This window comes from Echiichthys vipera, assembly GCF_963691815.1.
Source record: "Echiichthys vipera genome assembly, chromosome: 17".
Lineage (NCBI taxonomy): Eukaryota > Metazoa > Chordata > Actinopteri > Perciformes > Trachinidae > Echiichthys > Echiichthys vipera.
Genome location: NC_139842.1, coordinates 21,676,220 through 21,704,184, shown reverse-complemented (window position 1 = coordinate 21,704,184; position 27,965 = coordinate 21,676,220). Strand labels below are relative to the sequence as shown.

Here is a 27,965-nt window from a genome sequence, read left to right as displayed (position 1 = left end):
TGTGGGAATTTTTTATTTGATGTATGCTTTGGCCATGTCCCATAAGCTAACATGGAGGGGGCGGGGCGGGGTTTATGAGCTATACTGCAGCCAGCCACCAGAGGGCCATCGACATGTTTTGATCACAGGGTGCTGTTAAGCCATCCATCTTTATACACAGTCTATGCTGTCGCTGGTTATATACAGTATTAACAGTAGTGTTTTTAGGTGAATCAAATACGGGACAACTACTTTAGACAGATGCAGATATGTGATGTTTTTCACACAGTTTAACACAGGTGATCATCCTACTGAGCACATACCTGTTCTCCTAAATGTACTGTTAAACTGCTCAGTTTCCTGTTCATACCTGCTGTCAATTTGGGTAGCTTTGTTTTCCCGTTTCCCCAAATGACCAGTCACCTCCAAGTTTACATGTATGCGACGGTGTGATGGACAGATTTGACAGGAGAGTTCCCCCTGCAGCCTCAGATTGTCTCCTTACCTAACACAACATGACTTGAAGTTTAATTCACAAAACCTTTCCTTAATCACTGTACAACCTTTATTTAAACTGTTTATAATGATGATACGATGCATTTTTAAATATAACTTCTTTCAGTTTTTGTTTTTTTGAACTGAGTGGCAGACAGGTCGCTGCCTCTTAAGTGCTATACTTCTTTCATTATGTATTTTTAAAATAAAATCTCCTCCAGATCCCTGGGGTAGCGTTTAATGTAAGTTTTTCTACAAGTTTTTTTAATGTAAGTCAAAATGTACTGGAGCTAAACTGGTGTGTGGGTCGGACTGTTGTTATCTGTCATCTAAATACTTGAGACTAATAATTGATGTGATATTAGGTCAATAACATAAATTCTCATACAGCTAACAGTTCTTTGAATAACATCTGAAATACTAAATAAAGGGATTCATACATACTTGAACTTATAATACATGTCATGCATACATTATATTAACTATATCATATCAAACATTAGGAAGATAAGATAAGGTAATAATGTTAGAAAGTGGACCATATTTTGTCAATCTATCCCCAAGGTCAGGATGGTATTTTCAGATCAGATTTTTTTGGTCTAAATGAGAAATAAACATATTTTCGATTAAATCCCTGATTTAATTTAGCAGTGGTTCAATAACAGTCAGAAATCTGTAGTTACTCTTTAGTTCAATCCTGATGTTGTCATCATCTGGCATCTGTGTTTTTATGTTGAGGGATTAAAAGTCAGGATTTCTCTGTGTAGTTTGACATTGCTATTTAAAATACGTCATGCTCAAATCTCCATACTTTCATGGATGTGCAGTACGAAACCACAGGAGCGCCCTTCAGGTGCACTCAACTGCATCTGCTGAGTCATGCACCAGCCCGCTTAGTGCTGTTCAAAGCAGTGACACAGCGTCCTCTGCTGGCTCAACTGCAGTTGTGTCTGTGACACACAGAGCCTCTCTCTATGAGTAACACATATCATGTGTATATACTGAATAATGTTCAGTATATTAAAGAATAATTACATGCGGACACTTGCTACCTCAAGAGCAGCTTTGCTCTGTATACAAGGCTGATGTCTGAGAGGAGGATGCTGTCTAAACTGCACAGCATCCTGGACAACAACTCTCCCCCTCTCCACCAGCTGCTGACCTCCAGCAGAAGCACCTTCAGCCATAGACTCATTCTCCCTCGGTGTAACACTGAACGCCGGAGGAAGTCTTTTCTTCCGGTGGCCATCAAACTTTATAATTCATCTCCCCCCCGTCAGGTAAGGAACAGTGGAGACACTGTGTCCTGAGAAAAATGTCACTTTATATCACTTTATATAATTTTATATCACTTTATATCATCCCTGCATCACTTTATATCATCCCTGCATCACTTTATTTAGTTGTACTATTTAGTTGTTCTGTAACTCAGTTCAGTAAGAAATGCTGCTACATTTTTAACACTTATAACTTATCGCTCCTTCTCACTTATTTAGTTTGAACTTATTTTATTTTAATCTGCTGCTAAACTGCACGCTGCCTATTGTTGTATATTGTATATACCTAAATTTAACCACAATGTCTGCTGCACTCTGTCACATTGAGTTAATTGTTTGATTTATTTGATGTTAGCTTTATTTTGATTTGATTATGTTTTGATTTATGCTTATTGTTACTCTGATTCTTTCCCACCTTTGTATTGAAACTGTTGCACAGTCATTTCCCTCGGTGATAAATAAAGCTTCTTGAATGTTAAATGTTGAGGTCAATCCCACGTCCCGCGTACACTCCCTGCCCTGAGGGCAGCATTACTGAGAACACAGTAGATTGATCCAGTATTTGGAGATGATGGGATTAATGCCTGTAGAATAATCCACCCCATAACAGCATTATACCAGACATGGATACTTAGCAGGTTCTACAGTTGCACTCGAATATATAATCCATATCAGTCACCCTTTCTGTGAAGACCATAATGCATTTGAGGGCATTCATAGTGAATTATGAAGCATTCATAATGTCTTGTGACTGCACTGGTAAACACTATGAGCACTGTTCTATAATCCAGCATAGATTCTTTTAAATAAATGAAAATGCATCCCACTTTACTTAAAGGATGTATTATTATAGATGCATATGGAGTCGCATTATAAACATCATACAATGATAACTTATTATAGTGCATGGACTATTATAGCCCACTTTGAGGCCATATTACAGCTGATTGTTGGTGTGTATGGGTGTAGGTAGTCAAAATGTATTACAAAGCCCATCAGTCAACCTCAAGTTTACCATATTTAGCCAAGAGCATCCAGAAGACAAAAAAAAAAAATTACTATTGATTATTCACATCTATGTTTTATGACTGCTGGTATAGTGTATCAGATATCATAGTGTATGAGTGGCCATGAAGCATTATGAATGCATCATGAATCACTATAAATCAATCACATAAATAGAACGTCCTCTCATCACTGAAACACACTCTGGACCAGTTCTCCTCTGTCCACACAACAGGCTCCTCAGCAAAGGCAAGTCTGGCCTTTTTATTCTTTCTGCTGATGAGAGGTTTGGTCACTGCAGAGTGGGCTATCAGTACAAAGTCCTTAAAGAAACTGTGTGCAGAGACGGATCCTTGTCCTGTTCAGCACTGAACTGGAGACCAACTCCAGCTGCAGTGTTGAACTGATTCCCCATTGAGAGTCTTCTCATAATCCTGTCCTCTCGTGCACTTGTTTAACGTGGACATTTGAGGGACTTCAAATGAACTTCACAAATTAATCTGTGTCCTTGTAAAGTTTCAATCTTCTTGAAATCACAGACTGTGAACACCCAACCTCTCTCTGATGGCTGAGAAGGTCGTCCCTTTGGCCTTCATCTGAACAACCTGCTGTCTCAGGGTTTCAGTCGCCTTAGAGCAGCTGACATCTTACAAAGTAACCAGGAGAGCTGCAGATAAATAGGGTGTGTCCAACAATTAAGTCCTTTATAACCAGGTGCAGATTAACACCATAACTGGGAGATAACTGGACCCCCCCCCCCCCCCCCCCCCCAATTTCCTCACTGCTTTTTTCACAAAATAAAGGCTTCCGTTGAAGTGCCTTAGTTATTTAAAAAAACCATGCTAGGACATATTCTTTTGAATTCTGAACGATAAACAAATAACAATATTTTAGAATAAATGAAGTATTAATAACCTGCTCTCTGATTTTGATCTCCACTGTATATTTAATGTATAAAACATCAGAATGATTGCCTAATGATGCTGTAAAACAAATTATTTTTTACATCAGCATTATAAACCAAAACAGTAGTTTTACCAAAACATTTTTCTTTTTTACTCAACAGCCACGAGTTCTGTACAAAGCAGAAACTCATCAACACAGACACTGACATACATGTTGTTTTTTTAAAAAACAGTTTATTTGTTTGATTTATTTAGGAGTAGAAGTGTAAGACAGCATAAGTTAGACTGTACATTGAAAGCTTGTCTATCTGAAAATAGCAAAACTGGGAGAAATGTATCTGAATGACTTGAAATGAGTCCATCAAACTGCTTGTGTGGCACCGTTATTAAAAACTCCGTATAAAACCTTTGTTTACACGATTGGACAGTAGAGGCAGAGCTTGGAAAAGGAGGCACTAAACATCAGTATATTTGGCAAATCATTTGCAGATTTCTTTTCCTGACGTGATTATATTTGTATAAGACACTGGCATTACGAGAATCATCAGTCAGTCAGATCAGGATTACCTTTGAACACAACACAACACCAAGTCATGGCTGTGGAGCAGTGCTGTTGCATAGTTTGGACTATGGAAGGTGACACAGGTATTTACAACACGCACAAAAGGGCTTTTTCTTTTCTACTTCCAAGCAGAAAAACATTAGCGACAGACATGTCAGGTTCACAGGGCAGGTGAACAAAACCAGTGGAAACCACAGAAGGGTTAGAAGGCAGAGTGTTAGAAAAATGAGAATCAGGTTCATCGTGGCAGTAATCAAAACAGAAAAACGCTTCTTCTCGGGGTGTGATGGCACTTCCTCTCCCCGTGCAATGCGGTGACAGATCCGTGTGGGTGCTGAAAGGCAGATGGTGAACATAAAACAGTCACCCATCAAGCCTGAGAACGCGTATAACTCATGAGCACCCAGGTGAGAGCAGAGAGAAACTCCTCAGAGACGTTAAGCTGAAGACTTAAGGCAGAGACTGAGTTTGTGTGTGGAGTCTTTATGCTTCAAAGTGCTCTTCATCATCTCACAGCACCTGAAGCTCCTTTCCAGAGAATTATAGGCCAGGGGCTGCGTCCAATGGGATTTGTAACTTTCTAAATAAGACCATTAGACGATTATTTTGCACAGTAACTGGTCGGAGTGTAAAAGTAATCAGGGCTCTCATTCTTAACCCAATTTCTATGATTCATAGATTGCAAGACAGAAAAAAAGAGAGAGTTCTTAGAGAGAGCTGGAGAAGGAAGTGTGATGCAGTGTGAAATCCAAGAACTCTTTCGTGTGGCCGAACGTTGTACAAGCGAGTTTAAAGTATACTGAACCCTTTAAAGGAGCTGTAATTAATACACTGGAAAGATGAAAACAATGTGGGCTGGGATTGCCTCCACACAGCTCTCACCCCAGTACGTGAAATAGCAATGTTTTTTTCACGGCTTCACATCACATCAAACAGAGAAACTCAGATCACAACCTCAAACAGGGGGAGAGTGGCATCCTTCTCTGCTCAGGACGCCATTACTCCACTGGATCTTTACACAGAAATATTTGTTTTCTGATGGTTGAGTACAGCTCCTTTAAAGCAGCAGTGTGTAAAAAGGGAAGCAAAAACAGCAGAACTTGCAGCAGAGTGAGACCTCTTCCTGCAGCTCTCCCGCGCTCCTCTATGTCCTGAGCCAACAGGAACGCTCTCTCTTTCTCTTAAATGACCTGTGGTTGGCCACGGTCTCCTGTCACAGGCAAGATTAGAGACGCGTTTTCACTCGGAACACTTGCATAACAATGTGATGAAAGATTACCGTGGATCTTTTGACCAACAACACCCAAAAATAAACAGCCTAGCCCAGCTTGAAGGGGTCCATATGTGGCGGTGGACGTCCAGAGCCACCACTGGTCTGAGCTACGTAATAAATAACGAAGTGGGGGTCTGACATTTTCCTTCACAGGTCAAAGGATAAGAGGAGGTCTCTGTCGGAGGAGGGTCCTGAATGGCGCTGAAGAAGACTGAGATGCAGTTGAGAGTCTGAAATGTTATCTTCCATCTCAGATTTGGTTACACATACTAATAAAACTTAGAACTAATGTCTTCTTTATTCTCCACTTATCACTTTCTGTAGACAGTCGATCAAGTGCTTTGGAAGGGCGAGGCGACCTTTTGCTGCAGGCTACAACTCAAGACTGTGGAGCCCTGATGTTAAACGACGGTGAAACGTGACATCAGAGTCTATCAGCACGTGAGACGTTGCCACTCGCCCATCTGCTCTTGCTCCCATGTGACAATACGCTGTCTGTGCTCGAATAGTCCAAACCCAGATTGTTCGGAGTTGACATAAAGCCATGTGAGGGTACAGGCCAGTCCTGCGATGACTTCATGGGCGTCTGTTTGTTTGTGCAACAACAAGCCCGAAGTCATTACATGACACAACGGTCTGGATGCAGACAAAGAGGCCCCTGCTGGGCTCCAGGCAGACGCAGCAGCAGGACACAGTGCGTTTGTGTCCAGATGCAGACAGAGTGACGCAGGAAGAATCATGCTGACTGGCGCAGCGGTTTTGAGGAATTCACTGAGCTTTTGACAGCCTTTTTGGTCAACTTCCTCTTTTAGAGTTGGGAACACACACTAAAAATAAGCTGTGTGACTGTGCTGCTCCATGCTAACACACACATGCTGAGTGACAGGTGGCAGGTTTTGTGCCTTTAGTGGAAGCGGCACACATTTTGTACACATTTTTACACAAGCTGCAGAAAAAAAATGATCAGCATCTTTTAGCCCGTACACTACAAATCAAACCATGTTGCAAACGGTTTAGAAATATGCTTTTCCCCTCTTCTATTGACTTCCATTCATTTTTGCACAGTATGAAAATCCAACAGACAGACATTTACAAATTATAACACTGAAGTTATAAGGCAAAGCAGACTTTTTAAATCAATTTGTATAGATGTAATAACAAAAATGAACCGTGATAGACACCTATACACCTAAAACTTTGCAAGTACACAAAAAAAGCCAAACTCGTCAAGTAGAAATGATTTGTAGTTAGGGAGCTGAAAGTTGCAACGACACTGGTAAGGTTAAATTACTTCAAGTTACTAACACTAACTTCTTTGGAGTTAGTAAATCATATGTACAGTCACTGAACTGGAGATCCAGGTATTAGATACCGTCTCGAATGGCCATCCAGAATTCATAGAAGCATAGTGACATTTCTAACTCTTGTTTAGAGTTGTAATTTAAAAAGTGATCAAGAGCATGAGGCCGACAGTGGTGGGGTCATTGCTGAGCCTCTAAGGGGACATGAGCAAGATCCTTTTTTGCCAGGTTTCTGATGGGTCATCAGACAGCAGCCAACACGGTGTGTCAAAAACTCCACTTCATCAAATGGCCACATGAGACTGGCTCCAAAAGTGAGTCAATCCCCACAAATCCCCATATTAAAAAAAACAAAAACAGAAATGAGTCTGGTACAAAGAACAGTTCTTGTCTCTAGAGCTAATTTTCGCGTTCATAACAGCTGTATAGGAGGTGATATTTACACAACTCACCCGTTTAAATTACATTGAGGCCTAACGTTCTGCATAATTAAGGTTGTGACCACTTTGAGTGACAGGTGGGTGCCATCATAGGTGGCTTCTGTAGGCTTCATTTGCCCCACCTATATGCCCATTTTTTGGTTAACTTGGGAGATGGGCGAACTCAGGCACTGCCAAGATGGCGAGGGCTGGAGCTGCCCACATTGAGCTTCACAAACGCTCTTCACAAACATATGGGTGACGTCAGAGACAATGTCCATATTTTATACAGTCTGTGGTTTTCACTTATGTTCCTTTAGAGCCTTTGTAGGTGTGTGAGTGAAAGTTAAGCGGTTCCAGCGTCTGTGTAGACAGCTGCACTGACAGAAACAGACAGAAGACCAAAAAGGAGGCAGACACACATCCAGTGTAGACAAGGGGTAAAACGGAGGGACGCTGGAGACCTAATCTGACAGAGATCAGAGGGGTCGGAGTGTCAGTGGCTGTGGGGTAACGGGGTGTTATTCAGTCTTTTCAGTGATTAGCTGCCTTTAGCAAACACAACAATAAGGATTAGAGTACAAATTAAGGTCAAACAGCATCAGCTGTTGCATGCTATGCTGATGCATGTAGAATGTCACAAGACTGTGCCCATTTTGTTAAGACTGAAAACATAAAACCTTTTCTGTAAATCTGCTTTAGAGTGAAGGGAATGTAACAGCCAAATTCAATACTTTCGGATCCTTTGATCCTTGTACATACATAGAAATGCTAGCATGAACCAGTGGAGCTAGTTATCTCCAGGACTTTAGTATCTGTGGTCTCAACCCATCCGGAGGAAACCCAGTGCTGGGACTTTCTCCTAAACACCTTAAGCCAGGTCACCAGACGCCTGCTTCTTCTTTAAATAAACACCATCCGCAAAGTTAAAATAACACTCACGGTCATACGTACAAATTTGTGCGGGAGGTTACATCAGCTGTTAGAAAGGAGAGTGAGGTCGGTGTGAGAGATACAAACTGATACATTAGACACGAGAAAAGCAGTTAAGAAGACAACATAACTGTACATAAGCGGTACGCAACAGTGAGAGGGGCTGCTCAGGTTAATTAGTGACATTTCCCTTTTGTTTTTAACTCGGGTGCATGGAAGGGAGAGGCAGACAGCAGCAACAGGTACCATTGAGAAAATAAAAAACTGATCCGAGACAACAGACGAAAGACTGAACCACCTCTCCACTTGTAAAATACACAACAGTTAAGGTGGTGATCCTACTAAGAGGAAGAAGGGGGGAAAAACTTTTCTTTCTTTTTCTGATAAAGAGAAGAAACCTACAGAATTGGATGTGACACTCCACAGGGTTTCAGAATCATTTTGGCCATTTTGAACCTGGACAACATCCTTTGCTGTTTTTCCAAGTCTCTTACTACAGCTACTTGACCTTTTTTCCTAAGAGTCCCCCTTAGGAAGCTTTAAGATGAGCCAAGATCCACTGTGCACCCGACAGCTCCAGCGTTACAGCTACATGACGGCGTCACTGAAGGACATTTTCAAACTAAACAATGATTTTCAGTCTACAGCTTGTGCAGTGTTTGTACACGTTACATCCAAATTCAGCTGGGCACATTTGATATTTTGGGAAATTTTTGGGATCACCTTTGATCTGAAATATTTTTGGCAATGATGGACTCTGCAGGATTGGACAGACGAATGTCGTGCTTACCTCAGAGTGCAGCTGTGATGCAGACAGACACTGGACATGTCCACCATTTCTGTTTAATGTGAACACTGCTTTTACCGTTTGTGTGCACTACTGAGGCAGTGGGCGTGCAGACAAGCAGCTGCAGTCAACCGGATACTTTTCCTGGCATTCTTTCTGTCCCGTTACAGACATTTGGGGCAGATTTTTTGCTCCCACAAGATAAAAGATGCCTTAAGCAAGCAAGATAAAATTATTTTCAATATAAGCATATCATGGACCCAATATACCTAGGTATTAATATATGGTATCTGGATGTTATGTGGATAGGGAACAACACATTAACTGCACACAGACGACGTGGCAACAACAGTATTGGCAGCGAAGGTGACGCAGACATGAAAAATGTAGATATTTATATTTAACTCAATACTTTAGGTTTCATTTCTCTGGACAGAATCGCAACTTTCTCCGTCTGAAAGCAAACAGAAACGAGATTTGTAATGAAATGAAGCATTCTATTATAAATGGTCATTACCATAGGCAAACTCAGGCTGACATTTACAGGCATGTGAGCTGCGGCAGTCTCAGTGAGGGAGCTGCCAGGATGTGAGGTTCGGTCATTAAATGCAAATGTCATTATCCAGATAACGCATCTAGATACAGATCACAAGTTAATACCAGGCAGAAATGAGGCCATGATATGATTCGTTTGTCCAAGCCTTGCTTATAAAATATGGTCCTGGTTGAAGAACCGAGAATTATTCTGCTTTTGAAGCATGAGAGAAAAAAACACCATGAAATCTGTCATCAGAATGACTCATGTGGAAGGGCGGGGGCATGCGAGATCTGGTTGGCTTCAAACCACAGCGAAGTGGGGTTCACGATGTGCCCTGAGAAACAGCAAAATAAAACATGTCACTATGTTAACCCTGCGCTGGCTACCCTTATAGCGCGGTGTTTAATTTTACAAGTGGTCTATGTATCCAGTTAACTGTAACAGAGTCCAACAGCAAATCCACAAAGTGTAAACCCCTATAAAATATAAGTTAAAGAAAAAATGCATAGGTACATACAGTATATTCATATATTAGAAAAAGGAAAAAAAAATTATTAGAAAACTAGAATTAAGTGGACTTTGGAATTCCTATCTGTGTGTGTGTGTGTCCGTGTGTGTCCGTGTGTGTGTGTGTGTGTGTGTGCGTCTGTGTGTGCATGTGTGTTAGTTCCACTGCCCTCAGAGGAAATCCCTACTGTGATGTCATCACCAAGCGCCAGTGGAGAGCAGACGTAAAACCATAGACATAACAAAAGAAGTTCCGAAAAAGGAAGGCAACACCTGGCAACAGTCGCTGATGACAACGACTCAGTAACGGCAATTTAAAACAAGGCCCTCCCCCCTCTCCTTCCCTAGCAACAGTGGTCAGAGCAGCATAGGGAAAAAGGCATGTGGATGTGAACAACACAGTGGTGAAATACCATAAAAGATGTCAGGGGGATTCACTGCAGAGTATGGACAGGGACGGGGTTAAGAGGTCAATTACAGTGGTTTTGAAGGGTCACAGGGCGGTTGGGGCTCTGAGCCAAAGGCGGCTGTTACAAGTCATAGTGAACAAGCTCAGTAAGGCAGAGAGCAAGCGTGGGGGGAATGGCGGTAGTAGTGGTGGCTTTAATACACAGTCAAAGTTCAAAAGTGAGGAGCTGGTCAAAGTCAAGGAGGGAGGATGAATGGGTAGAAGGACTCGCTCCCCTTACGGGTAAGGAAAAAAAAGGCACCTCGACACCCACTTCCCGTCTGCCTCCACCCATCCCTCCTCCTCCTCCTCCTGGTCAGTCCCCTCACTGCAGCATCAGCTGCTTGAGGTTGTCGTGCAGGATGGTGTCCTTGACGTCGCGGAACACCAGCCGGATGTTCTCGGTGTTGATGGCCGTGGTGAAGTGGTGGTACAGCGGCTTCTGCTGCTGTTCGCGGCGCTTTTTGCGAAAGCATTCCACCAGGAAGCGCTGGACATCATCCAGGCTCGTGGGGTCGCCCAAGAACTCGGGGAAGTAGTCTTTGATGGAAACCTGCTTCACCTTCTCCTCCAGCAGGTCCGTCTTGTTCAGGAACAGGATGATGGAGACGTTGCTGAACACGCGGTTGTTGACGATGGTCTCGAAGATGTTGAGCGACTCGCTCAGTCGGTTGGTCTGCCGGTCCTCCATCAGCACCTGGAGGTGAGAGAGTGCAGATATGTGTGCTGGGGTTAAAGGTGAGCTTCTGGTATGAGCAGCAAGTATTTAACGGGGAGTGAGAAAGTCACTTTGTTTCTCAGTGCCTGGGACGAGTCTGTCTTTCTTCATCAGGACCAGAGAAGCACAGCTGCGTTCCTCTATGTACTGTACTGCACTGTGCATAAATGTATTATAGTAAAGTCTCTCTTATCCACAGTTAGGAGTTGCGACTCACCTGGTCATATTCGGAGGAGGAGACGAGAAAGAGGATGGAAGTGACCGAGTCAAAGCATTCGAACCAGCGCCGCCTTTCTGAGCGCTGACCGCCCACGTCCACCATCTTGAAGGGCACGTTCTTAATCTCAAAGTTGTATTCGTGGATGCCTTTCGTGGGCTTTCTGGCCAGGAGGATGTCCTGTTGGCTGGGGAGATAAGCCTACAAGCAGATCACCGGACTGATTATTATTTTTGACAGATCTTGAATGAAAACTGCAATAAAAAAATAAAATATGTAAAAACATATATAATAACAGTGTTTAAGCCGTGTCGGTAAGTACATTTTAAGGTCTTTAACATTGAGAGGCTGGAAAACAAAATCTGGTTTTTGGTATATATTTTCAAGAGGAACCCACTAAAGACATTTACAAAAGAACATTTGTGTTCCAGATAAAAACTGTGCACACACTTCTCATGCTGCAGCTTTGGGGACATCCCTGTTTAACACTGCATTCCTGAAATACCAGAGTGCATAAACAGATTTGGCGCTTCAGGAGAGAGTGTGTGAGTTTGTTGGAGGCAAGACTTGGCAGTTCTTATCCTGATTGCAAGGCTTAGCCAATCGAGCCCAGGCAAATAAAACAAGTGCATCTTTAAATATATGGTACCAAATATGATGTGACATTATTCCCAATCCTGTGTGTGTGTGTGTGTGTGTGTGTGCGTGTGTGCGTGTGTGTGTGTGTGTGTTCGTTCAGATCCTAATTCATAGCATTCCAAAGGTGATGACTCATCGCTGACACAGCCCATGCTGCCGTGTTTGTGCAAACACACAAACACACTCCCAAATAACGAATATGGTTTAAAGGTCTGGGAACAACACGGATTACAAAGGCTTTCAGACCTGCAGTTCAATTCTGTTTTCAGGCCAACGGAAAACTGACTAACTCGAAAACGAACCAAGCAAGAGTGTCATTTCCACTGGAGTTTGGAAATGACACAGGTACAGTTTCAGTTCGCCTCTAATTGTTTCCAAGGTCACAGCGTATAAGCTTTTACTGTTTTTGCCTTCTTGGTGGAGGTCGATATGCAGCCTGTGAGGAGGACTGCACACTACTCTGGGCTGAAAAAAGTCCTTTGACTCCTCTGAATTTCCGGGGTAAAACAGAAGTCAATTATTGTTTTTTTTATTCAAAGACAATCAAGAGTGTTCAAGAAAGCACTGCTGCATCATCCCATATAAATGACTAAGATAGGACTGACTGACTTTTTAGACATTTGTAAAGGGCTGTTGGACTGTGACACAACCACATCTCTCTGTTTCTACACGGCTTATTGAAACTACCAGCAGCCAGTTGGTTAGGTATCGTTTCCTGTCTTTTGTTCTGTTGGCTGATTTCAGCAGGCTTTTGGATACATTTCTTTATCCATGAATTTGTGAAACCACAGAGCCAAAAATCATTGCATTTTATTTTCAAATACCGCCCTCACAGTTTTTCTCCTTCCTAGCATTAGCTACAGTATTGAACTCATCCTGTCAGTGGGCTGTCCCAGCAGGCAGCTGCGTGGAGGAATAGTGACTGTACACTGGAACAACTCAGTGTGGAATCATGACCGAGGACCGGAAGACAACAGTTTCACTTCTCTTTTCAACAAACGGTGCTCTCTCACACATCTGCTTCGTCAGGCACCCGGCCTGCTGAGGCTTTGGGATCAGAGGACAGGGCTCCAGATTAACTTTTTTCACTAGGAGCACTGTGGCCCCCAACTGAAAATTTTAGGGGCGCAACCAGATATTATAGGGGCACACACGGTAAATCAATAATAGATGCAGAAATTACAATGTGCTGTTTCAAATTCTGTGTCATATTTTTATTGTCAACTTTTGAAGATGCAAAATATGCCTGTCATGACGGTACAATATTAAAAAATATACCATAGATTCAGAATGAGGGGAGTGGTGTGACGAGACAACAAGAACGAGATGATATATATACTGTATATATATATATATATATATATATATCCGGCAGTGATTCCAGGAAGCCTTGCCCGAAAACCTCCATGAGCAGCTCTGCGAAGAAGGCTGTGGGCAGCGGACCTTCAACAGATTCTGGTAATCCACTCACTCTGATGTTATTGCACCGACTCCGGGACTCCAGGTCGCTGACTTTAGCCAGCACCTTAGTGTTGCTCTCTGTTAATGTGGCACAGGAGGCCTCCAGCGTTAGCAGACGCTTGTCCTGTAAATTTACATTTACCTCGAAAGGAGCTTATCTTCTGAGCGTGGACGTGGTCCACCTTTGCTTCGAGCATTGAAATGGAGGCTTTGAACTCGGCAGAGAGGGCTTTGTTCTCGGGGTAGAGGGCTGCACGGAGATGCTCCAAGAGGTTAATAATGGCCGCCGTGCTAATCTCGCCACCTGGCTCCTCTGCGGGGCTAGCCTTCGCCCCCTGGTCTTTTACAGTATGCCTGGTCAAATGTGTCGGCATATTTAGGTGGAATATCCGTTAAACGAGACAAATATTACTTTTGTTCTGACTTTAGGGGTCCTGAAACGTAAAAATGATCAAAATCTCAGCCAAACCGGAATTTACACGAGAAGATCATTTAAGACTAATTTAAAATTTCAGTATTTTCTGTACAGGGGGGTTGATTTTAGCAGAGAGTTGTGGTGGTGCTGCAATCGTCTTTGCATAGTACTTATGTTAGCTGCGGTGTAGCCTATGGTAACCACGGAGAGGCCCCTTCCCCCAGGCCTCACCGTCTAAAAGGGCCCCGCTCCGCGCCTGTCAACATACGGCACTGCTCCACAAAGGGCAAGATAAGAAGCGGTGTGACAACCGCCACTCCCTCATCTCACAGAACAGTTACGTTTTATTAAGTAGATCGACTCACACTTTACTGCTCTGCTGGGCGGAGGAACAAAGTCAATTAATCTGTTGGCAGCTCGTCAGATACGGAGGCTTTGGGTCCGTCAGGTCCCAACACTGCGATTCTAACTCTTAGCCTGATGTTAAAGAAGCTGCGGGGCTCACGTGTTTGTGTTACGGTGCTGACAGTACTATCCTCTTAGATTGCTTACATATTGTTCCTGTCTTATCTGTCTCTTTGTTGCTGTTTAGCATCTTACAGATTGATTTGAGACATCTGGTCGCACATGCGCGAACAGATGTAAAATTCAGTCGCACACTCAAATTTTGGTCACAATATGTGACGCAGTCTGGAGCTCTGGAGGAGCCTCAGCAGTGTGGTTGGGACTTACCGACTGTCCGAGCTTTTCCAAATTGTCCAGGAAATACTTGACTGACTCGCCCTGAGAGAGAGAGAGAGAGAGAGAGAGAGAGAGAGAGAGAGAGAGAGAGAGAGAGAGAGAGAGAGAGAGAGAGAGAGAGAGAGAGAGAGAGAGAGAGAGAGAGAGAGAGAGAGAGAGAGAGAGAGAGAGAGAGAGAGAGAGAGATTACAATGATGATTTGGTAATTTTTTTATGACTTAATGTCTTATTGTCATAGTTCACATGGCCCTAACTCCCTTCTATGTTGATAGCGAGTTACATCAACATTACTTGGTCATGTGATCCCACCCCACATCACCACTGAGTGGGAAAATAAACTCCTAAAAGCTGACTGAGCTGTGATAGAGTAAATACTAGAGTAAAAAGTGAAACAGGCCAATCACAAGTTCCCAGAGGTGATGGTGACATCTCCAAATGTCGTTATTGTTTTGTGTGACCAAAAAAGCAAAGAGGCAGATGCTATTTGCACCTGCTGTCAGTATCCAACAAAGCTATTTGCACCCATTTTTTTGCCAAACCGTTACAAAGTACTTTTGTTGCCTAAACCTAGATAAGGCCTTAGGTGAGTCCATTTACAACCGGGTGCTAATACGTTCCCAAACAGATATTCAGTTTATTCAAAGGATTAAGAAAACCAGAAAACAGAGGTTATACCAGTGTATATGTTCATGTGACAAACACAACAAACAACAAGACTATGAGTTTCTATTAAGCTCTGCAGCCATATTTAATGACCAATCACTTTTGAAGCCAAAATGCAAAACATTCCTTTGTTCCAGCTGCTCCGTTATGAAGATTTGCTTCTTTGTCTCTCAAACGTAAATTTAATACATTTGGTCTTCTGACTGTTGGTCAGACAAAACAAGATATTTGGAGACATCACTTCAGATTTGAGGAAATGATGGTTAGTTCTCACAATTTTATGACATTTTATGACAAACTGATTCATCAAATGATCAAAGAAAAATAGGACTGAAGTAGGACAATGAAACTTCAGATGGGTAATCATGAACAACAAATGGCTGGAAATAGCATGATTACGTATATTGTTGAACAAGTTCCCTTTAAAGGAGCCAACAGAAACTGCTGCTGAACATAGCCAGACAGACATTATTACATAGAGATATCAGTAGCATCCTGTTATGATCAATTGGCCACATTAAATACATATCGGTACTGTTTTGAATAAATTGATAGTGGAAACCGCACACATTGATCCGCCTCTTATATGGATAAAAAGTTAGGGACTGAATCATTCCCACACAATTTAAAACTCTGTAATCCTTTTTTTTTTTCTTAACTCCCTTGATACTTTAATTGCCTTACAGGACACAAACACACCCTTGATACTTTAATTGCCTTACAGGACACAAACACAAAACGAGGCAACAAGATACACCACCAAAACTTGGTGTTCCTCGGGCTACTGTGTGTAGTCTGCAGGAAATAAATGCACACGAGGGGGGAGGCACCTTTGGTTGAAGTTGCTTTCGTCAGGTGGATTAATAATTAAAGAGAAAGTTGTTGTAGGAAACAGGAAATCGGTGTGTGAAGTGACATGTAGAGGCATCCCAGAATGAATTAACAGTAGCTGTATTAACAGGGTAACGTTAGAGAGACCAACGTACAGTGCGCTAACTGCTCTTTGAATCTAAGCTGCTCCACACAGACGCTTGGCGAGCTAATTTCCCTGTAGGACAGTTAAAGATCATTATCCTGTGAGCGAGACACTGTTAAGACTACAATCTAAACTTGTGAAGAGCAGGGAGAGATGGAGGAAGGAAGGGAGTGGGGAGGTGGGGGAGAGCAGGGAGAGAAGCAGCCCTTCATTAGCTTGTCTGTGTCCATCTGTGTGTGCTCAGCAGCTGCAGCTCTGCTCCCTTTACTGTGAGGACGAGGCTTTATCTGTTGCTGTCAATGCTCGTCTGTGCACTCGGAGCCCCCTCGCCGTAAAAGTTAGCATCATGGCCAATGCAACACAGGGCAAATACTGAAGCAGGGCTTATAGAGCAACTTTATACACGAGTCAGAGATTCGGCTAAATCGTTACACAGACGCTGGGTAACGCCCTTACTTACCAGCTGGAACTCTCGGCGGCGGTCGTAGGCGTTCTGGATGCCATGGTCAGCCCATAGGGCTCGGATGGACGGCAGGTAGTGCTGGAAAACCTTAGGCTCCACCATGCCGTGACCGTGGGCCATCATCGACCTGGTGTCAAACGCCATCATGGTGTCTCCGTGCCGCTGGTTGGACATGTTGCCCCATGGGATGTGTAGCTTCTCTCGCGCGTCCACCAACACTCGAATACCTGAATCAGGCGGGAAAAATGTCAGACTTGTATTGTATTCAGATTCCATTACTGCCTACGTTTCCTTTGAAAGGAATCACGTAGGATAGATGTTGTTCTTTTAGAAAAAGAAATCTGTACCAAAAACTTCCCACATCACACCAGTTTTGACAGCCCTAATCACTGCAGGGTTTCTCAACCTTTTCTGGTTTTTAGGTGTCTCGAAGTGTGACGCAACGAGAAGCGACTGTACAGTGTAAACAACATGGCGGCTTCAGCTTCAGTTGTTAATTGCTTCAGCAGATGAGATGAGAGCAGCTATCGAGCAAGCCGCTCACTAACGCTTTTTTCTCTGGATCCGTCTGTTGAAATATGAACCTGGCACCTGATATTGTGTCTTTTATCTGTAAATTCACGTTACACAAACAGAAAATATCCTTTACCCACATGTTGTTTACTGTCCCTCAACGCTCTGTTAGTACTCATGCGCTTCTTTGATCTGATTGGTTGATTTGGCCTGTCTACCACCAACATGATGGTGATAGATGATTTATCCAGTATTTCCGCCTCTTCCCAAAAGATCTCCAACCGAGAGTTCCCATATGGATATGCAGAGCACATGCGAATCCATCCATCTGGAGGAGTCAGGTTACTCTCAGTCAGCAAATATAAAAACTGTGCATCACAGCCAGCATTTGGACAGAAGTGGGATCTACACCCCTGCTGCTCTCTGTGATCATGTATACAGTCTGCTGTTATCATTTACATGTCCACCAGTTTATCAATGCAGGTCTAATACATATTACAAACACATCTCAGAATATTATATCTTTGTGTTGCATTACACAATGGCATACCGTTTGTCTAAATAAAATGAACTTAAATGAAATAGTCAATTCGATTTTTGGGGGGAAATTCATTGTTTCTATTAATTGGCGAATCGATAAAATAGTTGACAATTTAACCGATAGAAAAGCAGTTGTTAGTGGCAGCACAATATTATAAGTCTAAGTCTTCATTCCTGACAGGAGTGCCGAAGGAAAACTAAACACTTTTTTGCAAAGACAAAGGTATTCAAAAATACATTACTGTATCAAAACATTGGATCCGGTGATCCGGTGATCCAGTGATAAGAAAAAGCTCTTTTTGGTTGAGCCCAAGCTTCTGACCCAGGCAGAGATGAACAGTGTGCTGAGGCAGTGAGTTTACATTACTGCTCTGTGAACTGTGCTTCACCCCTTCAAACAAGCCTGCTCCGACAATGCACTATGTTCCTTGGCTGTTCGCAACACGTGGGATAATCCAGCTGTCTGCAGGGCGTGTGTGTGTGTTTGTGTGTGTGTGTGTGTGTGTGTGTGCTGCAGGGCGTTTGTGTGTGTGCTGCAGGGCGTTTGTGTGTGTGTATGCTGACAGCTCAAGGATTTGAGTCAGTCTATGTTAGGTTCCTGTGCAGAGCCGTGCAGCTTTCATGCACAAAGATGGGAGTCTTTGAGGCAGGATCTGAGGCAAACAACTCTAGCGTCCGCATCCATCCACCCACGCCACGCACAAAATACCATCACGACCTGATCATATTCCAACCTCATATAATTTATTGCTCGTTGTTAATTTAACTGGTGGAACTGTATTCATTAATTCATAATTACTAATGGAAATGCGCCTATATTCTATCACCTTAGTTGTTTCTAGTATTCTACTATATTAACTGCCATGACATATAAGTCATATTCACATCACATTACTTTTGTGGTTGCTTGGATCTCTGGGACTGTCTCTCTCTGTCCATCTGTCTGTCTTTTCTCTTTTTCTTTCTCCTTTTTTTTCTCCCTAACCAGTCAACACAGATGTCCGTCCTCCACAGAGCTGGGTCTGTTCGACTGCCTTTTAAAGGAAAAGTTTTCCTCGCCACCGCATGCACAAGATTGCTGATTAATACTGTATATAATATTTAGAATAATTATTACTACTTCTATTAAAGATAGCGTGACTTGTTGCTGGTCACGGGGGAATTGTTGCGTCTCTGTAAATCATATATAAGTCATAGGGTGTGTGGTCTTTACCTACTCTATATGTAAAGTGTCTTGAGATAGCTTCTGCTATGATTTGGCACTGTAAATTAAATTGAATTGAATTCTACCTCTCTAGCACCTATGGTCTATGGAAGTGTGCTCAGCCGTTAGCTGGTTCTGCACCATTTTAATGACTAGATGAGTAAGGTGAACTCTATGGAGTGAAAGCGTGAAATCATGTTTTAATTAAATGTGTAATATTCACCCATGAACTTTAACAGGTTGAATAAAATGTCCATGCATAGAAATAGGAGTGTTGGGTGTGTTTTTATTCTTGTATTAGTCATTTCCTTGATGAATTGTACAACATATAATCCGAAAGATGGTTTCTTAGCCCCTTTAGGTAATTATCATAATCAGATAAAAGTCAGATATGGCCTGAGAGGAGCTTGCATACAGCCTGATGAAATTTAAAATTGAACAAAAGGAACCTAATACACAATATTTAAATTAGGGTTGGGCAATATGTTACAATTTTCCAGCTAGTCAGTCCAGTAACTAGGCGAAGCAAAGTAAACTCACTAACTGTCAAAGACATATTCTTACATTCTTCTTCTTAAAAATACAGCTGTACACCTTCTGAAGTTAAGGTTTCCCTAAGACTTCAGCTAAATCGCCTTAACTCAAAACAAAACCCATGCAAACTGCACAGAAATTAAATAAAACTCATCAAACACATCTTAGTCAGGTTCCACCATATATTATATATTGGTCACATCGTCCAACTCTAATTTACATTATATATCTTACAGCTTTAAAAACGTTTAGCATAACTACAAACACAAACAGATTTCTTATCCCTAGTCAAAGGAAATGACACCAGCTGGCTACATCAGCCAGCTGTGAATCATCCGTCCCTCCGAACTGCAGCTGAAGTGAAATGGTCTCCGTCACACATTCATTCTCCTTTAGCTCTGCTGGTCCCCATCGCCTTGTGAGGGAAATATCTGTCTCTGTGACATATTTAGATCCGTGTGCATCTGTCTGTCTGAGTGTACAGCCAGCAGCAGTGTCTCCCTCCAGACACTGATCTCAGCTCTGTTTTTGAGCAAGTCTGCATGGAGTCCTGAATGCCGTTGACTCTGGATCTACAGCACCTCACAACAACACTTCATCGTAAGATCCCAGGGGAAAAAAGTTCTAAAGCAGTGTCCGGAAATAATTGAAGTCTCTTACATCCAGGAGGTGGGGTTATTCTACCTGGATCAGTTCTCCTTTTCTTAACCTGGGTTTAGCCCTGCTCTGATACTGGCCTTTCCTTTCAGTTACCTTATACTATAGTATATACTATTTATGTATTTAAATTTATAGATATCACATGCAGAGCAGAAATAGGAATCAAATCTGATTTTGTAATAATGTACTGTGCAGTCGTACTGAAATATGGATAATATATAAATATCAACATAATAATGCGATGACATCTGCCTCATCTGGCCTTATATATAAATCATAAATTTGGATGGTCGACTGATCATTTTATCATTTATTAAGCAGACATCACCTGCTTAGCTAGTAGTACAGTTGTTGTTTTTAAAACATCTTACAGAAAAAATGATTTATCAGTTAAACAAGAAAATTAACAGACAATGAAAAATAATTATTAGTTGCAGCCCTGATACATCTCTTTCAGAGACCTGAAATATTTTCGATTGATTCATTTTTTCGACAATGTGCAGTTCTTGGATGTGTCCAGTCCCAGCCTGGTCAGATGTGTACATGAACTGATGAAGCCTCTTCGATGAGAGGTGAAACAACTTCCTAGACAAATAACAGAGTACAGTTGCTTTTGACTGAAATTGCTTTGGGGTTAACGATGACCTGGACAAATTAGAATATTCACAGGCTTCTTGGAAGTGAGTTTCACCACAACTTCATAAGCTACAACTGAAGTGAATAATGTGCCGTCTTTGACGGATAAAGACCTATGAGAAGATAAACAATATAATAAAATAACACTACAACGTTTAGAACTTTAACATAAATGAGTAAGGGACTTCAACTGTAACTGTCATATATGTATACATATGTTTATACTTGTTTATCAGAAAAAAACAAATGAACAAAATTAATAATTCCTTGTCAGTTAGGCGTGGTGTGGGGTCCAATAGGCTCAATATAATGATAGGGGATTGAAGAAGAAACTGTATTAAATGTGGATGGGACATGTGGCGTCTGGCTAATGACTGGTCTGTTTAATAAGGTCAGTCAGTATTGACCCTGCTATGAAGTGGTGAATCTCTAATAGATAACAGCAGAGTGTTAGGTTATCATCTGACTTTTTTTAGTACATGCATAACTTCTTAACTTTATTTTTTGCACTACACAGCACAATGCTTTAGTCAGTAGGGAGAGTAAAGTGTTATATTATATTAGATCACATTAAGTTAAAGTCTTCATTGATTAAAATAAACAAAATTAAGAGGCAGATGAAAGAACAGGTTCATTGTGTTTTCAGCCTCAGTCGCCGTCCTCCTCCTCTCAGAGCGTGACTGACAGCAGACAGAGCTGAGTGACAGCTGGGGCAGTCAGATGTGTCGCTGGGAAAGACACCTGAATTAGCAGCATCGATGACACGGGGTTGCTTTTATCCACTCGTCATGCTGGATGATAGGTTTCATTTCATGACAGCATGTACCTTTTTTTTTTTGACTCGGCTGCAACAAGAAATGACACGTGTAACTGTCAATGATGCGTCACAGAAAGGGCTGCTTAAAAAAAGTCCCCTGAACCCCCGACTGATTTAACTTTTGTCCTGAAATGACACGGTGAAACGGCTTCCTTTTCAGTTTAACCGCCTCTAGCATCGGTCACTTCCCCATGACTGAAGCTGTGCAAGCCTTTCCAGCCTTCACTTCCCCGTTTGCACTCATTCAAAGGGAGTTTACGTGTAACTGCCCCCAGAAGCCCCTGTGACATCATGGAAGTACAAATAGATGCTCCTCTCTCTAGTAAGTCATTGACTTATTAATAGTCACTTCACACAGTGCAGCACCAATCACCTCTGACGGTTCGTTGTGAGTTTGATACAGCGGGGGAAAAACCCCAGTTCATGGTAGCGTGGTAATCCTCCAAACTGATTGGATATTTTTTATTTTCACCACAGTAAAAACAATCCATCCAATCAAATCCACAGAAATTTCTAACTTTGACACAGTACCACGTAAAATATTGATATTTAATATAATTTTCAAAACCATGGGGATATTATGTAGACTTGAATTTCCTTGTTCATTTGCCTCAAATGTAAAGCAATTCCAAACAGCATTCCTATTGCAGAAGCTCTGCACTTGCCATCTTTTATAAACCAAAACCATGACAAAACTTGCAAATTATCATATTCAACCAAACCAAATGAGACGTGTGATGAGAAGACAGCATTGTGAGAGTGTGTGTGTGTGTGTGTGTGTGTGTGTGTGTGTGTGTGTGTGTGCGTGTGTGTCAACTCGCTGTTGGAGAGAAGAGAGTATCGATTGTGCAGAAAACCGTTTCAAATATTCAGAATCGATAGGCCTATCAATCAAACAATCAATATTTTTGATAACACTACAACATAGCGTGTTGCCAAGAGATGTCACACTGCACTGTGACAAAAGTCGAGCCGGGCTCAACTATTCTTTTGCAATATGACCCTACATTGTTTTGGCGGGGCCTCTGCATCAGCACCCCCACTATGCCAAGTCAAGGAGAAACCAGGTTGCAAAGAGAAATCCAGTGTTAATAAGTACACATGCATTGTAGTAACCTGGATACTGTAAATCTACATGAAGCAGGTCAGAAATCACATCTACTAACCTTATTTTAAAACCATAACTTATTAGTTACTTATTATTTTATACATGTATATTAGCGTGCCATCCCTACAGGGTCTGTGCGGAGAGCACATTTTTTCCTTTTAGCACAACGGTGGTTCCATTTCACAGTCAAATGTTCAACTGTTAAAACTTATTTGTTTAATTAAAATTTTGAATAAATCATTTTCAACACTCAAATGCACCTGGTGATACGTGTAGATACACCTCATCTTTGATCACAGGGGTGTCATTGGATTCTTTTTCTGTGTATATTTGGTGTAAATGGCAACACGGAGCACCCACATGTATCTATACGTTACCCAGGACAACTGTGGGGCAAATTGCAACTGCTACATTAACTTAATTTACAGTAGATAAGGAATGGGCTTTCCAAACTACGAGAGAATAAGGAAAATATCATGCAAAATGCTTCTACAGATGGAACCATGTTTGACATTTATTTTCCAGATCTGCAAACTACAAGAAAACGATGACCGTTCAATTTAGGGCTGCAACTAAGCATTATTTTCATTAGTGATTAATCTACACATGTTTTTTAACAGGACTCAATTCATTATTTGGTCCATAAAATGTCACAAAATATTGAAAAATGTCCATCCCAGTTTTAATGTATGTAATACAATATAACATTCATCTCTGAGGGTGAAAACAGCATTTTCTGCTGTTGCAGAAAATTACTCTATTAATTATGCAAATAGTTGACAATATCTTTTCTGTCGATCGACTAGGCCTAATCCATTAATCTTTGCAAGTCTACTTCTGTTTGCTGCAACCAAGTTTCACTACAAACATGAGGTCAAGCAGAGCCCTCCTCAAAATCTGTTTGTATCTGTCGGCGTGGATTTGAAAGTTCAGAAAGTTCTCTTGCTCTTCCCTGACCATGACGTCAGAGTCTGTTTGTATCTTATACTATTCAAAATAGTTTCCAGCTGCATAAAATGTCAAGTTACAAAAAAATAATTTAAGAACCTCAAGATAAAACACGGCAACAAGAGAGCATTGGACCACTGTTAGTGTGTTTTAACATGGATTAGATGATCATTAGTATGAATGACTGTGTGAATGGATGAAATAGAGACATAGTGTAAAAGCGCCTTGAAAACTAGGCCATTTACCATTTAAGCAGTTTCAGGCTGTTTATATCTATCGTTTATATATGGTGCTGTGCTAAGCTAAACACTAAAAGGGGAAACAGTTTTTCAACTGGCTGGTGTAAGTCATCTGGTCGACTATATCCAGGAGTGAGCTGAAAGATCTGGACACAGAGCAGGCTGAAAATCGCCAGTTTTCCTAAGTTACCAGCTAATGATAGCTCGCCATGGTTAGCTTTGTTGACAAGGTGCAACCAAACACTGATAAAGACAATTTCAGGCATGTTACAATAACTTAAATGGAGTAAAAACACACTGTCAGAGGCCCCAGAACTCAACAATGACAACACCCAAAAACAAGTTCACAGCCATTTTAATGTACACAGTTCTATGGATAAATCGCTAAACCTCTATCCTGTCGCTAGCATGGCTAGTCAATCACAAGATAGCCACGCTCTAAAGCATCCCCTGCTTTATTGTCTATTTCACTCTAAATGGGACCATAATCTAGGGGTGTGATATATATCTCCTAAGATAGTAACTGAATTGTTGTTTTAACAATGTGTGAAATCACAATATCGAGTATGTCCCTCATTTTTCCCAAAAAATAAATCAAAACACCCTTTTTGAGAGGCCACACATTCTCTGCATGATCAAGTCTAGTTGGACAGACCACTGCTGGTGTGGCCAGAATGGACTGTGTTCAGCCAAAATGTTTGGGCGGTTTTGTCAGGGTTTTGTGTGCATGTGTGGCTTGGAAATGTAATCTCAATTCGCTAACCCTGACTGCGTCGCTTTAACATTGAGAATGCATGCCATGTTCACGCTTCACAACTACAACAACAAACCAGGCTAACGTAGCTGCATGTATGGCTGAACTTTAACATGAGAGAACAAACAGTGCCAGGAACCAAAACACAAGCTCTACCAGCCTCGGCGTCGGCGTTGTTACATTTAATAGCTAAACGTGGATCATCCTCCCTCGCATGGAGGTGGTTGTCTTCGAAAACACAGATGATGCTCAAAAGATGGCAATCTGTCGGAAAGCGGTTTCCGTCCAAGAGGGCTCAACAACCAACAGGTTTCACAATCTGCGAATTAACCACCGTACAGAATATGAAGAATATTCAGCATTCATCTGCTTAGGTACCGACAAGAAAACACAGCACTGCAGTTAAATGTGTATCCACATTCTAAAGTTCATGCCTTGTAGTTCAAATAGGATGAGTATTGTTTACATTAGAGGGAAGTGTCAGTTTAAAATGGTCTCATGATTGTTTGTTAGGTACAATATTTCAGAAAGTAAATTCTATAAGCCACTGAAATGGTTTATGAATACTTGCACTGATTGACCTCAATACTTGCACTGGTGATTCCAGTGTTTTTGGATTACACTTATTTGAATGGCTCAGTTATAAGTTAATAAATAAGACCTGTTTTTCTTGAAGTTTTTTTGTCAATATAATCATTAACATCTAATATACTATTAACAAGAGGAAGCTAGTACCATAGGCTTTTGATGCTGTTACAAACCCCTTTGAGGGGTGCAAAATATCGTCAATTATTGTTATCAGCAAACCCAAAAAATAACGGGATATTGTTTTTTGTTAATATCGCACGCCCCTACCATAATTTACTAAATGGACATTGTGCTGAAGAAGACTTGAAACTAAAAATGGAGACCATGAACGCATTAGTAGAATGTTAACTGAGGTAATAAATCAAGTGAGAAGTAGGCTCATTTTCTCATTGACTTCTATACAATCGGACTTCTTTTTGCAACCAGTTTTACACAGTGATGTGGAAGGGGAACAGCAACAGGCTCTTTCCACATAACAGGGTAAGCAATGTTTGCTGTGCTGCTGGCATTAGAGGAGGAGGACGGGTCAGTGTTGTGATACAAGCAGCGGGAGAAAGACAGTGACAGACAGACGCAACAGTAATTTCTGTGGAACAGCTAAATATTGGGTAAACATATTGTGGGTACATTTCAGAGGAATGCATAACTCAATTGACTCGTTAATGAAATCCCTTGGCAGATTACACAGTGTTATGCTAAGCGCCAATGCACTGTAGACTGGAAAGTTTAGTGAAGTGATTCTGTAACTATCAGAGGACGGCTGAAACTACTGACCAACATGTCCAGTCTGTGCTGCAACAGTACGGTCAGAAAATGTCCCTTTTTTATAAACTCAGCCTGAATAGGTGGATTTAACCCGTTTAGAGAAACCAGACCTAATCCAGAAACACAGTGACATCTAACATTGCAGCCACTGTACAGCCAACAACCTGGAAACACAGTTACATATCTTGACAAAGATGTCTCCTAAGATGATGCATGGCTCTACAGTTCCTACCAGACTGACTGAGAGTGCTCTTTTACTTGTCAGTCAAAAAGGGTTCAGTCCTGTCGTAGATCAGTCACACCACGGTCTCCAATGATGGACAAGTTTACAGTAAACAGGCCGGTTTTTTTCAGATGACTTCAGTGTCATGTTCTCTCCGTATACGACAGTGGTAGCCATGGGGGAAACACTGGGACAATGTCAAACCCTTGAGTACGCTGTTTGTGTGAGACTTAACATTGCCCAAAAGTAGAAAAGTAATGCCCCACAAGCTCTGTGGGTAAACACAAACAATGCCCCCCGCTGCACGAGCCTCCGTCCCCCTCAGCCCCACCGTTTAGACCAACACAAATAACATGGGCGTTTCTTGGTGGCTAAGCCAGCTAACCACACTAGCTTTGTCGAGCGCAGAAAAGTGCCCCTCCATCGGTTCAGCTGCAGCTAGCATGGCTACCAACTTCCACCTCTGTACTCTTTACACCCCACAGTAGAAACCTGACACGAGGTCAAAACAAGACAGCATAAACACACGAGATATAACCGGGGCTTACCTTTTATAACATTACTAAAAATCGTGGCTCTGAAGTCTTCTTTGGCCTTCTGATCGAAGTCCTGCCCATGGATAATGCGCATCTGCTTGAGGAAAGTGGACTTGCCGCTCTCGCCCGCCCCGAGTAATAAGATCTTTACTAACCTTTTTACATACGTCTTATCTCGATTAATACACTTATCTATCTCTTTAGATTTCCGTAGCTGTTCTGCCTCGCTGCTTGTGAGGAGACAGTTAGGAAAACATACAGATAAAACGGAGCGCGACGGCAGGAAATCCGCCATCTTTGAAACAACTTCATCGATACAGACAGCGAGGAGAGGGCTGCGCGTGAGCTCACGCCAGTCCGCCGCTGCCTTCACGGGTCGTAGGAATTCAGATGCTAAACTAAAATTAAATTTAAAAAAAAGAATGTTAATCTCTAGAAAAAATGAAACCAGACAATGTTTCTAAACAAAATAGATCGAAAACTTCAATAAATTGGATTCTGGCCACTCATACACAAATACCGTGTCTCCATTCCACATATGACCAAAGGAATTAACACAAATAAACAACTACCCCCTGGGATGTTGATATGTTAATGCATAAAACAGAGAATAAATATGTGTGTTGAGCATATCAAATCTTTTAACAAAAAACTTTAGTCGAATGAGGCTCAAATTAGCATCTTTTTGTCACGTGCATGGTTACAAGACGTAGTTTATGTGCGTCAAAAATACAGTTGTTGTTTTTTACGATATACATGAACGCAGCAAAAGTGAGAGGTACAGTGGTGAGCATGGGCGCGCTCACGATGAAGTACGTGAGCGCACCCATGCTTCAATGTTTGGGCGAATGTTGAGCAAAATGTTCATGTCCCCATGTTTAAATGGTAAAATGTGAGGTGGCATTTTTTTCTTCAGATTACTTAGACAACACATGAATGCAGCATAACATAGACTTGTTTATGGCAAACAATAATTCAGATTTGGTATCTCGGAATCATGATTTAGAAAGCCATAATTAACATATTACCACATAACTGTGAGTTACAGAGACAAACGTATGACTCGTGGTTCTAATTATTGTTTAGTGAACCAGATTCTGCCACACTGTATCTTATAATAGGCAGCACAGTAGTGTGGTGGGTCGCTGTCGCCTCACAGCAAGAGGGTTCCTGGTTTG

General features: G+C 41.7%; 1 protein-coding gene across 1 annotated transcript; it reads right to left on the bottom strand.

Moving 5' to 3' along the window:
* Positions 1-3,922: 3,922 nt before the first annotated feature.
* Positions 3,923-27,097, bottom strand: gna13b (guanine nucleotide binding protein (G protein), alpha 13b). The gene is made up of 5 exons (XM_083931620.1): positions 26,800-27,097; positions 16,720-16,949; positions 14,612-14,662; positions 11,365-11,565; positions 3,923-11,126 (listed from the first exon to the last, which is right to left on the bottom strand). Exons 1-5 carry the CDS (start codon positions 27,080-27,082, stop codon positions 10,755-10,757), a joined length of 1,137 nt encoding a protein of 378 aa, XP_083787746.1. The 5' UTR covers positions 27,083-27,097; the 3' UTR covers positions 3,923-10,754.
* Positions 27,098-27,965: the final 868 nt, after the last annotated feature.

Coding starts and splice junctions, on each gene's coding strand:
- gna13b (XM_083931620.1), bottom strand. CDS start 27,082: ATGGCGGATTTCCTGCCGTCGCGCTCCGTTTTATCTGTATGTTTTCCT. Junction 11,566..14,611: donor TGGAAAAGCTCGGACAGTCG/GTAAGTCCCAAC, acceptor ATCTGCTTGTAG/GCTTATCTCCCCAGCCAACA. Junction 11,127..11,364: donor CCTCCTCCGAATATGACCAG/GTGAGTCGCAAC, acceptor TCTCACCTCCAG/GTGCTGATGGAGGACCGGCA.